This window comes from Propithecus coquereli, unplaced genomic scaffold, assembly GCF_000956105.1.
Source record: "Propithecus coquereli isolate 6110/MARCELLA unplaced genomic scaffold, Pcoq_1.0 Scaffold133, whole genome shotgun sequence".
Classification (NCBI taxonomy): domain Eukaryota; kingdom Metazoa; phylum Chordata; class Mammalia; order Primates; family Indriidae; genus Propithecus; species Propithecus coquereli.
Genome location: NW_012137525.1, coordinates 2,237,107 through 2,249,405, shown reverse-complemented (window position 1 = coordinate 2,249,405; position 12,299 = coordinate 2,237,107). Strand labels below are relative to the sequence as shown.

The 12,299-nt window shown below is 36.6% G+C and overlaps 1 protein-coding gene across 1 annotated transcript in view; it reads left to right on the top strand.

Annotated features, from left to right (window-relative positions):
- The first annotated feature begins 2,403 nt into the window (after window positions 1-2,403).
- The window catches only part of THSD7A (thrombospondin, type I, domain containing 7A), a 330,982-nt gene continuing 321,086 nt past the window's right edge, over window positions 2,404-12,299 (top strand). Inside the window, exons 1-2 of the mRNA XM_012638737.1 lie at window positions 2,404-2,419; window positions 2,778-3,609. Of these exons, the coding sequence (XP_012494191.1) occupies window positions 2,404-2,419; window positions 2,778-3,609 (848 nt within the window). The remainder of the gene's footprint in view (window positions 2,420-2,777; window positions 3,610-12,299) is intronic.

Here is a 12,299-nt window from a genome sequence, read left to right as displayed (position 1 = left end):
CTAATCAAAAGTATGCTAGATATTATGTGAGAAACAAGCATGGTGATTTGAAAGTATGTAAAAAGGGAACTCTCCCTAATTTGATGTCAGTAAACCATGAATCATTTTGAAGCAACCATCATCCCCTTTTATTTTAGAATAAACTTAGGAGCAAGCCAGGATTTTTTGCTAAAATTTGGTTCGTAAGAGTTTAATATCTTCACCAGTCTTATCTTATCGAGGGTAATTTTCTGGGTAAATTTCAGACTTAAGAGTTAAGTGCATAGTATAGTTCTGTTTCATAGTTGTGTTTTAGAAAAAAATGGTTATTTTTGGTATACATTTTCCTTACTTGGCAATAGCACACAGACTTGAAGTCAGTTTACATTTTGCACACTCAGATTTTTGTAACAGAATATTAATTTTCATTATTTAAAACATACCCAATAATAATAGTGCAACCTACCTAAAATGTACAATTAAGTATTTTTAATTGTCAACTTTATAAGTATGCTATAAAAAATCTTTCATTTTAACTAAAGACAATTTATAGCCCCAATCCAATAATCAGTCTAATTTCATAATTAATATCAAGGATTGGCAAACAATAATATATAAAGAAGTTCTCCTGAATTACATCTGGGATTTAGACTGTGAGTTATTGTAAGACACTTACATTTTGAAATTTAGATTTAGTGGCATATAGTTTACTCCTAATTTAAGGATCTAATATAAATAAGTTTTTAGACACTGTGTTCAGGGTGGAAAATAAGGATTACTGTTTTATCCCAGCATAGTGGGGAAAGAGAATAAATACCAAAGAGGTGGTGATTAATTCTAAAATTTTATACATATTAAAAGTTTCCCTTATTGAGAAGGGTCCTACATTCTGTGATTCCCAAACTAAGTATTTAGAAAAGCTCTAAGAAAGCATCACCAGATTTGTGAAAAAAATATATATATATTTTGACAAATTAAAAATAAGATTAAAATATCATCAGGTATTGCATGTTAACAGATGCAACAAATCCACTGGGTTTATGAAGTTTTGACATCAATACTTTGGGAAAACTGTTTCCCTAAATGCATTGTAAGTCCTTGTAATTATTTACATATGAACTTTATAAAGTAATGATATAGGTATGCCTAATATCCAATATTTATTTCCATGCAATGATGATTAGTTAGCATGTTTACAGTAAGTCTCTTTTCTATGTATAGCTCCATTATGCCATTTGTAAGTAAGATAGTATCATCAAATTTTAAACATCCTTCTCGTTAAACTAAATTAAATGTTTAGATTAAATATGATAAGCACATTCTTCATATTTCATTCTTTGTAGACTAACAATTGTTTTGTGCAGAAGAAAGTATCTAAGGCTCAAGCCCTGAAATCTCTAAGATAAATCATAAGACTGAAAGTCAGAAGAATCATGATCTATCCACAATGGCTTTGTTATTCATTAAATATTTGAACTTGGTAAATCACTTTCCCTTCTTTTCTCTAGTTTTTCTTATTCGTAGAGTGAATCCCTGTGCTTACTTCAGCCGTTTTCACTTTTCCACAGCAGAAGCCTTTTGCAGACAAATATTATGCATAATCTCCATGTGAATAAAAATAAATAATAAAAATAGAGCTTTTCTTATAGGAGCAGCAATGATAGAGGGGGCAGGAGTGTGAAGCGGGGGTGCTAAAGCCCAACCTACATGCTAGCCCTCACCTTCCCACACACCTTTGGAAATGGCTCTAGGGCACATCAAACAATTCCTCAAATTTGTGGAACACATTTTGATAATCATGTAATCATATGATCTTTAATTTTCCTTATAATTCCAAAATAATATAATTCTCAATTTTTCAAATTGAGATTTTCTGTTACAGAATTGAAAATCGTATCATCTACCTAAGAAAAAGATATATGCAAATATAAGGTTTACATCTATTCTAAACAGAATTCTAAGGAAAAAAGCCCACATTTCACACTTAAGCCACTGATTTAAGAATCTCAAAACAGCTCTATAATACCAAATAGTTCACATTTAAGAAATGAATAAATTGATAGAACACCACATACCCCCTCGATGTTCAAAAAAATGCAATAATCTTTTAGTTGAATTTAAATTCCCTTACGCATCTCTATACCTCACTGGGGAAATGAGAAAAAATAATTTTTTGTAAATATGAAGGCAAAATGTGCTTAAATGATTATCACTTCCCAGCTTTGGTAATCAGAAAGTGAACAACACTTTAAGTTCTGTCAGCACACATAATATGCAACTATTAGACCCTTGCAGTCATAGTCTATGGAAATAAAAAATTAGGTAGAAGACAGCAAGTTCTACAAAATAGTTAATTGCCCAGGAAAAGAAAACCCTGCAGGAGAAGGTCTTCACAAGGGGCCATTTTCTTTGCCAGTTATTGAAATGGATTTGATGGTTGGTGAGGCAAGAGTAATGGGTTTTCACTGTGACTAATTTCTGATGTCCTTTATGAGCAAGGATTTCTAACTACCTAAAATAAGGAAATGAATAAAAGCAAACTTTCAGTAATCCCCAAAGGACCCAAAGCGAAATTATCGCAGCAGTTACCTTATATAGACTCTGTGACACAGTTCCCCTTTCGCAAAAATACTTAGTGTAGATCATTACTTTCCAACTTTCGCGTTTAGAGACCTACTTTATAACACTTAGGGGAAGTTAATGTACTAGGTCTTGAAAGGCCTTTCCGGAATGAAGTAACTTGAAGTAACTTGTAGTTTTCTTGAACTAGCAATGTTAACCCCTGCGCTGTTTTGTAGGTCCGTGGGGCCGATGCATGGGAGATGAATGCGGTCTAGGAGGCATCCAAACCAGGGCGGTGTGGTGCGCGCACGCGGAGGGCTGGACGACGTTGCACACCAACTGCAAGCAGGCCGAAAGACCCAACAACCAGCAAAATTGTTTCAAAGTTTGTGACTGGCACAAAGAGTTGTACGACTGGAGGCTGGGACCCTGGAATCAGTGTCAGCCCGTGATTTCAAGAAGCCTGGAGAAACCCCTTGAGTGCACTAAGGGGGAAGAAGGCATTCAGGTGAGAGAGATAACGTGCGTCCAGAAGGACAAAGACATTCCCGCGGAGGACATCATCTGTGAGTACTTCGAGCCCAAGCCTCTCCTGGAGCAGGCGTGCCTCATCCCTTGCCAGCAAGACTGCATCGTGTCTGAGTTTTCCGCCTGGTCCGAATGCTCCAAGACCTGCGGCAGCGGGCTCCAGCACCGGACCCGCCACGTCGTGGCGCCGCCGCGGTTCGGAGGCTCCGGCTGTCCGAACCTGACGGAGTTTCAGGTGTGCCAGTCCGGGCCGTGCGAAGCGGAGGAGCTCATGTACAGCTTGCACGTGGGGCCCTGGAGCACGTGTTCAGTGCCCCACTCGCGACAAGTCAGGCAAGCGAGGAGGCGTGGGAAGAATAAAGAACGGGACAAAGAGCGAGGCAAAGGAGTAAAGGATCCGGAGGCCCGTGAACTTATTAAGAAAAAGAGAAACAGAAACAGACAGAACCGACAAGAGAACAAATACTGGGACATCCAGATTGGGTATCAGACGCGAGAGGTTACGTGTACTAACAAGACGGGGAAAGCTGCTGATTTGAGGTAACGTTTTATTAGCATTAACCGTAAGTGTCTTTCTGTCAGGACCAAGAGTACCAACTCCCGGAATACAGAGTGCGCAACCTAGGCCAAGCTACCCCCAAATTTAAGATTTCTGAGCTTGTGTGGGTTTCTTGGTGGTGTTTCTACTGTGTTAATGTTTGGGCCTTATACTACTAGAGTTAAATTGAATTTTCCTTTCAAAGTCTAGAGAGCATGAGCAATTCTCCATGAAAAATACTGCTCCTTCTCCATGAGATCATGTAGTTTTTCCCTGTAATGGGGGAAAAAAAATTCTTAGAGGCTGGAGTATTGGGATTTTGAATTCAAATACTTTAGTGAGTTAATAGAATAAGACACACTTGTAATCTTTCCAAGTTTATAGCATTTTCAGAATTACCCTATAAACAAAATCTGCTGTAAACAACAACCCAGGGAGCTATACCTAAGAATAATTTTCTTGCACATTTTATGTAATGGAATAACTCCCTCCAGAGAAGAAAATGGGAATCAGCAGAAAGTAAGGTAAGTGGAGGATATTTAATCATGAGTAGCCTAGTTTAGAAAACATGTAATTAATTGGCTGCATTTTCTAGACAGAAATTACTTGGCAAAGTATCTTTGGGTAGATAATGACAATATTATGAAATACTGTCTTGTACGATTTATTTGTTGTGAAAATAATATTCATTGAGGACTATCTAAAGGACATGTTCTCTGGATATTCTAAATTTTGCTCTTGGATAAACCAGACCATCTGGGAGTGGCTTATCTGGATCATTTGCATAATTGCTTTTTCTGAAATATTTATGTAGTTATGATTTGAACTGAACTGAGAAGTTATAGTAACATCACTCAGAAATTTATATCATATTTATTGTAGAAATGACATTGAGAGTGTCATCTACTCCATCATGCAGTCTGTTTTCTTGATCAAAAACATATAATTTAAATTTCGCTGAATCAGCCCATGTGCTTCTGGTGAGCAGATGGATTGTTTTTCTTATGGCCACTGGAATTATTGTTACAGACCACATTTTCCTGTTTACTTTGGCTATTGGGAACCTAAATAGGACTGTGTGGAATGCATGTTGTTTATTAATACATCTCATTACCATTATCTTTTTTCTCACCCTCATTATTTTTTCTTCACTCATTCTTATCTGGTGATTTTTGCTATGTATGCATTTTGAAATCTGGCATAATGCCTTTTTGGAACATGATATAGTTTAAATAAATGAGTAAATAAAGCAAACAATTTATCTGTTTAAGATGACTTTCTCTCATCATAGCATTGTTCTGGTTGCTATTTTTAGGATATTTGTCACTCTCTTCCCTCTTTGTACTCATTCAATTGTATTTTATTTCAGCTGTACAGTAATTTGCTCTTTCTGCATTCTGGTCCCATCATTCCATTTCCCCAGGCCTTGCTAATGGCTGTCTGTTCTGCCATCATTCTCCAGGTTCCCTACAACTCCTTAAGGCTGCGTGTGTGTGTTTATGTGTATGTGTGTACGTGTGATTCTGTGACATGTGTATTTTTGACTAAATCTCCACTTTGTTCTTTGCTAACTATCCTTATTCCAGTGATTTCATGTTCTCTTTCCCTGAAATATTATGGTTATATTAGTTACTTGCCTCCTATCAAGTGGTTGAATGAGCCTCCAAGACAACTTGAGTTGTCTCCTGCTGTCACTGGGTTAGCGTTCTGTAGACATTTAATTTAATGTTGACTACTCAATTAAAAGTGTAATTAAGATAGTAGCTACCATTGCACAGAGCCTAATATTCTCATCCAATTGTTGGAATTAAGCAAATATATTTAAAAATGTGCAGATTATTAGGTTGTTGTAAAAGTAATTGCTGTTTTGGACCATGAATTTTAAATCATTACAACTAGGCTCAAACACATCTTTATTAATCAAAATAGGAACCGTTACAATCAATACATTTTTGCCAACAAGAAATAGGTTCGTTTATTCCTGTAGCATAAAAATCCATGCTTTGGGATTCTATGAACTCTTGGAAAGCATTTTCTGCACCCTGCTGGTTGTGGAAGCGTTTTCCCTGAAAAAAGTTGTCCAGATGCTTGAAGAAGTGGTAGTCGGTTGGCGAGAGGTCAGGTGAATATGGCGATTGAGGCAAAACTTTGTAGCCCAAGTCATTCAACTTTTGAAGTGTTGGTTGTGTGACGTGTGGTCAGGCATTGTCATGGAGAATTGGGCCCTTTCTGTTGACCAATGCCAGCTGCAGGCATTGCAATTTTCAGTGCATCTCATCCATTTGCTGAGCATACCTCTCAATTGTAATGGTTTCACTGGGATTCAGAAAGCTGTAGTGGATCAGACCGGCAGCAGACCACCAAACAGTGACCATGACCTTTTTTGGTGCAAGTTGTGCTTTGGAGCTTCTCGGTCCAACCACGGGCCGATCGTTGCCGATTGTCGTATAAAATACACTGTTCATCAACATCACAATCCTATTGAGAAATGGTTCATTGTTGTTGTGTACAAGAAGAGAAGACGGCACTTCAAAACAATGATTTTTTAAATTTTCGGTCAGCTCATGAGGCACCCACTTATTGAGCTTTTTCTCCTTTCCAATTTGCTTCAAATGCTAAATGACAGTAGAATGGTTGCCTTTGAGTTTTTTGGCAACTTCACATGCATTTGTAAGAGGATCAGCCTTGAAGATTGCTCTCAGTTGGTCGTTGTCAACTTCTGATGGCCAGCCACTCTGTCCCTCATCTTCAAGGCTCTCATCTCCTTTGCAAAACTTCTTCAACCACCACTGCACTGTACATTTGTTAGAGTTTCCCGGGCCAAATGTGTTGTTGATGTTCTGAGTTGTCCCTGTGGCTTTATGACCTATTTTGAATTTGAAAAAGGAAATTTGCTTTTGGTCTAACATCATTTCCATAGTCTAAAATAGATATAAAATATAATGTATAATATAATATATAAAACACCAAGTAATAAGTCATTGGTAAAAAAACATGAAGGGAGAAATGGTCATTAAATTGATGTATAACATAACAACATTTATTGAAGAATGTATTCCACTATCAAAGAGCAAATTTCAACGATGCTAAAACTGCAATTACGTTTACACCAACCTAAACATTTGTCAGGTGCTTACATCCCACTGGAAGTATCATATATAATTACTTTAATCAAAATAGTTCCATGTTTGACTTATTAAGGTGTGTGTATATAATTACTTTAATCAAAATAGTTCCATGTTTGACTTATTAAGGTGTGGATTAAACTTAACATAAAACAATTAAATTGGTTATTAATATTTTCTTATATATGAATTAGCATATATGATTAAGAAAGTTAAAGTCCCGTGAAGAAGTGACAAAAAAATCAGGTGTTTTGACCTATTTTGCCCAAATGTTACTTCATGATATTAGCAAAGCCAATGAAGGTGAAGAATGAATCAATTGCATCACCAAAGCACAGGGCTACAAATCAAGAACTTGATTAAATTTAAAATATTTTATCTTCCATCAAATTCAGAAACTACTTTATTATGTAAGAGGATAAAAATTATTTACTAAGGCTCAAAAAGTCTTATTATAGCAAGTGAATTTAGCTAAATAAACCTAAGAATCTTTGAGAATCAGTTCAGAGGCAAATGAAAATAATTTTAGCAGAGTTACTGCTGAAATATCCAAGTTAAAGATGATAGATCTGCCCTGTTTTCTGCTTTCAAACAGACCAAAATCAATAAGAATGAAACACACAAGCAAAAGTCCATTTTTTTATGACAATAGGAAATGGTCACAGTCCCAAACCATGACTGATACAGAAATTTGGTCAATGTGGTGAAATTAGACCTATCTGAGTAAGGAAACTTATAGGGGTATTACATCTTGTCAGCTTTCATGAACACTCAAAATATTTTAGAGTAGCCTGAGCTTTCTGAGGGGCAAGTCAGTGACACCTGCTGAGTGTGGCATGGTCTGTGTCTGGGAAAAGGGCTGCAGAAGCACACTTGAGTCCTGTTTGAAATCAGAGTAGCACAACAGGCAGGCCTGAAAGAGGAAACCCAATATGCCGTTATTAGCAGCAAAAGCCTATCAGCTTGACAGATTGAAGGATGAAAGTTTTGACAACCAGTGGGAGAGAATTCTAAATCACTACACACACACTAGGACACAGAAGGCTTCCCTGTGAACCAGTGACTTCCAGCCAGGCTTCAGCAGAGACTTAAGGCCAAGAATTTGTAGGAAAATATGCCAAACATTTCTCTAGGAAACCAAAGATATTAAAGAAAATATGGTTTTCTGAACCCAAAACAGAAAGAATTTCAGTATTCAACAAAGAGATAAGAAAATGCAATGAGTTTTAAAGTGATCTAACAGAGCTCGGAAAAGAAATGAAGGAGAATTAGAAAATGATACCAGAAATATAATTCATATTAGAAGCAACAGAAAGTGGAAAAATAATTGGTAGTGGGAAGAGTAAGAGATAATAGAGAACAGTTTGAGAACATCAAGTAAACTAATTTTTCAAAGAGACAATGAATATGGAAACAAAGAAGATTACTATATGAAAGTCTGATGTTTCTGAAGAAAGAACCAAAAAAATTTAAAAAAAACAAAACAAAATACAAAGATAAGACTTTCTTGAAGTTAAGGAAGACTTTAATCCATACATCGAAATTGTGCAGGGCCCATATTACGCTAGAAGTTGTTGAAATAATGAACTGATAGAAGAACTGATATAGATCAATTTTTATATAGAGAGATAGCCAAAGAGACATAAAACTGAAAGCCAGCACAATGCTCAATTGTGAAACATTAGAAGCGTTCCCTTTAAAGTTAAAAGATGAGACAAGACAGCATATTAGCTCCACTGTTAGTTAACTGTTAGTTAACACGGATCTATTACTTACTAGTCAATGTACCGGAAAAGAGAAAGAAATGAATATTGGAAAGCAGGTGGCAAAATCAAGATTTTTTTTTCCCTCTAGATGTTATGATTATCTACTGGAAAACTCAATAGACTCAATTGAAAATATAAGCAATAAAAAAAATTCAGTAAGGTAGACGAACACAAAGATAATATTAAAAAATTAATATATTCCCTTGATGCAAACAATAAGTTAAATATCAATATTATAATTGGAAAAAATTACAATATCACATTTACAATAGTAAACAAACAAAACAAAACAAAAGTATGTAAATAAGCTTAACTATTAAAGTTCTGCACTTAATACCAGACTTGGAAAAGTAGAAAAATATATAGATGTATGCTTGCCTAGAACGTTTAGTAAGTATACTGATTGTACCTACTATAAAATTTAGAAGGGAAAAATAAGCCTACAAAATAAGCCAGGAAAATACTGAAAAATAAAGAGAGAGAGGAAGGGCTAACTTCACAAGATAATTAAATGCATTGTATAACAAATTATACAGATAGGTTAAGGTACAGTGAACCTTACTCTCATCATTTACAGGAAATTTTCTATCAGTGTAGGGAACTGTTAGACAGTTAACGTCTCAGATGCCAGCCAAGGACCAACCCTCTGAGCAGGCCTTTCTAAGGACAGAAGTCTCAGCCTGCTGTTTTAACTCTTTTATGAATGTTAAATAAAATTTGTAGGAGGCCATTGGTCTGCACTGAGCTCCTGCACAAGGCTCCAACAGACCAAACCAAAATGCAATTACTTGTGCTAAAATTCCATGTCCCTAAACTGAAACTAAGTTGTTTATATGACCTGAGAGATCAGGAGAGAGAGAGATAATAGCCCAATCCACGAACAGGCCAGTCCTACACAGCATGATAAGGAAGTTCCCTCTGCTTTGACCTTTACAAGAAAGGTAAGTCTGAAATGACCAATCCAAGTTTTGTTTTCTGTTTCTGCTTTTTTCAGCCCTTTTCTGTCTATAAAACCAAACTCCTCTTCCCATCTCATCAGACCACTCATTCTATTTTATGGAATGAAGTGTTGCCCAATTCTGGAATAGCAAATAAAGCCAATTTAACTAAATTTGTTTTATGACACGTGGAATATCATGCAGTTATTACCAAATGAGGTATGTGACTTCTAATTACACATGAGGAAGTAAAGGCAGTTTTATTACAATCCCCTGCCTTGAAATCAACCAGAAACACCAACAAGGGAAGTAAACCCTTCTAGCTACAGTAAAAAAAGGAAAATGGAAAAATGAAAAAGAAAATGTCCATATGAGGCTGAAGGAAGCCAGGACCTGAAGCATGAAAGAGACTTCCCTAAAGTAACCAGTGACGCAATTCTGGGCGGTCCATTTAAGGATCATTTTACTGAATTATCTCAATCTGTGGGTAAAGGGGGTATGGGGAAGGTACCTTAGGAGCCAGTTTCCCACCCCAGGATCACAGGGGAAGTGTAGCTGGTGAAGAAATTAAGTGGAAAACTTACTTTTCTGGCCTTCTGGCTGAGGGAAACTGTCAAAGGTAGAGTGGAGGAAGAGCAGAGAGCTATCTCCAGATTGCAACAAGTGCAGTCTGTGATCCGGGCTTTGCTGTGCGCCACCCCCACCTCTGGAATGCTTTACCTGGCCAGCGCACCTCCTCCTAAAATAAAGAACTGAATCTGAATATCATATCAAAGGCACAACACATTTTGGAACAAGGGTGAAATCTGCTGTAAGTAATACAAGAAACATTTAGTGGCTGTAGTGCCTACTGTTGAAAATATCTTCCATTTGAACACACCTTGTTTTGTTGAATATCTGACAAAGGAAATCAGTAATAATTTCAGTGGAGGCATTGCCAAGAAGTGTGGGAAATTCTGCCCAATAAACTACTGAGGGAATAAGGCAGAATTAGGATTTAAAACAGATTTCTTTTGGCTAAGCCAAAAAACAGTAGACCTATACGACTTCTAGATAACGCCATAAAGCACATACTTCAGGCATAAATACATACGGATAAAAATAACTGGGTAAAACATGAAGAAGGGAATAATCTAATAACCCTTAGAAATACTAACACATTGGCATATTTTTCTCTCATTTCTGTTATCAGCTTCATTTTTTCTTTTAACTCTCTGTATAAATTCAGCCTTAGCATTTCAGATCGTAATGAATAATACTTCTTAAAGTGGCTTTCTGATTTTTTTCCTAAACTCAAACTTTTCTGACACACCCTCCCATCTTTAAAATAAAAACTGTTGAGTAGAAAATTACATTTCTTAATAGTATAGCACAGTCAATTTCTTTATGCCTGATTCTTATTTTACTTTAGAATGCTAGTTGTTAACTACTGCAGCCTTCTGTTTTAGGATTGCTCTCCAGAATGGTGATATAAAACTTGAATATAAAGCTACTAGCTTTACAATAGTCTGAAAACTGGCTGAATCGACAAGAACTTAAGTGATGAACAATTAGGAGAAAAAGTATTAAGAACTGAGAAACCTATACACTCGTGGCTACAAATTGTCGAACAAGTCTTAAACTTTCTGGGACTCGGTTTTCTCCTCTGTAAGCCGTGTGTGTGATGGGGTGGGCAGTGGTGATGGAGAGAAGGAGACAGCTGAAAAACTCTAAAAGCCATCCAGATTTTGTGATTCTAATGAACCCTGACTGATAACCATACCAAAAATTGTGAACATAAAATGCCATATATTGATATTTTTTCTTGGCAGAAAGTTAATTTTCAACATATTCCACAAATCGGTTCATACTGAAACCGCAGGGCAAATTTATATGCAGTACCTATAGAATAAGGCAGCTCTCAGCAGTCCTGAGAGTAAGTGCAAGGTTTTTACTCAGTCGATGGGCTATATGGTGGCCGAAGGCCCGTTCCCGCACTGTGATTTTGTGAATCAGTGAAACTGCAAAGCTAATCCCACCCTTACCAAAAAGAAGGGAGAAAATTGCCCACTATTTAAAGTAACACAGACTCCTTTTAGGTTATTCAGAATCCATTTATAAAATTACTACTTCTAAATAACAGGCTTTTAGATTTTTAAAACTTTCTGTAATATCCAAAGTGTGGATGTGTCTGCCAGATAAAAATCATCATTTTTCTGAAGCTTGCCTCAGCCGCCTGTTGGCCACACCTGATTGAACAAGTAGAGTCAATATGCTCGCACTCTGTGGTAGATGGTAGGTGGCTAAAAAGAAAATCTTTACTTCTCCCAAAATGTAGAACTGACTGGGCAGTATGTTATGCGTGACCTTAGAGGTCTGCTCTCAAGCCTTCCCAGTCCCGCTTATGTGTCCCAGGCTGACCTCTCAGCAATACGTTCATAAGACTTTCTAGTCTTCTTTCTGGTTAGATTATATTAATACCAGAGGAGAAAGCAGCAGTGTATCAGAAGGTGAAAAGAGAATGTTCCTGTCTGTTTGTGGCTGAGTTCCTTTAACAAAAGCTACTGCCTTGTCCAGGAGCTCTAGATCTGCCTCAGCTTCTAGTCCCTTTATCATCTCCTCTCAGTGGTTGCTAGCCCCAGGGTGCTTCACCATTCCTTGGTGAGTTTCCTTAACACTGGTCACAATTTTGTTAATAATCCTTTTACTAAACTCTTCTGAATTAACCCGTATGAATTTGTAATCTGTTTTCTGTTGGCCCTGACTGATATATACTAGCTATACTAGTGTCAGAACCAGAGAAGTGCTTTTAAGTCATTGTTAGTTTACTTATTAATTAATTTACTATGTATGTATATATGTTTTTATTTATTTACTTTTTCAT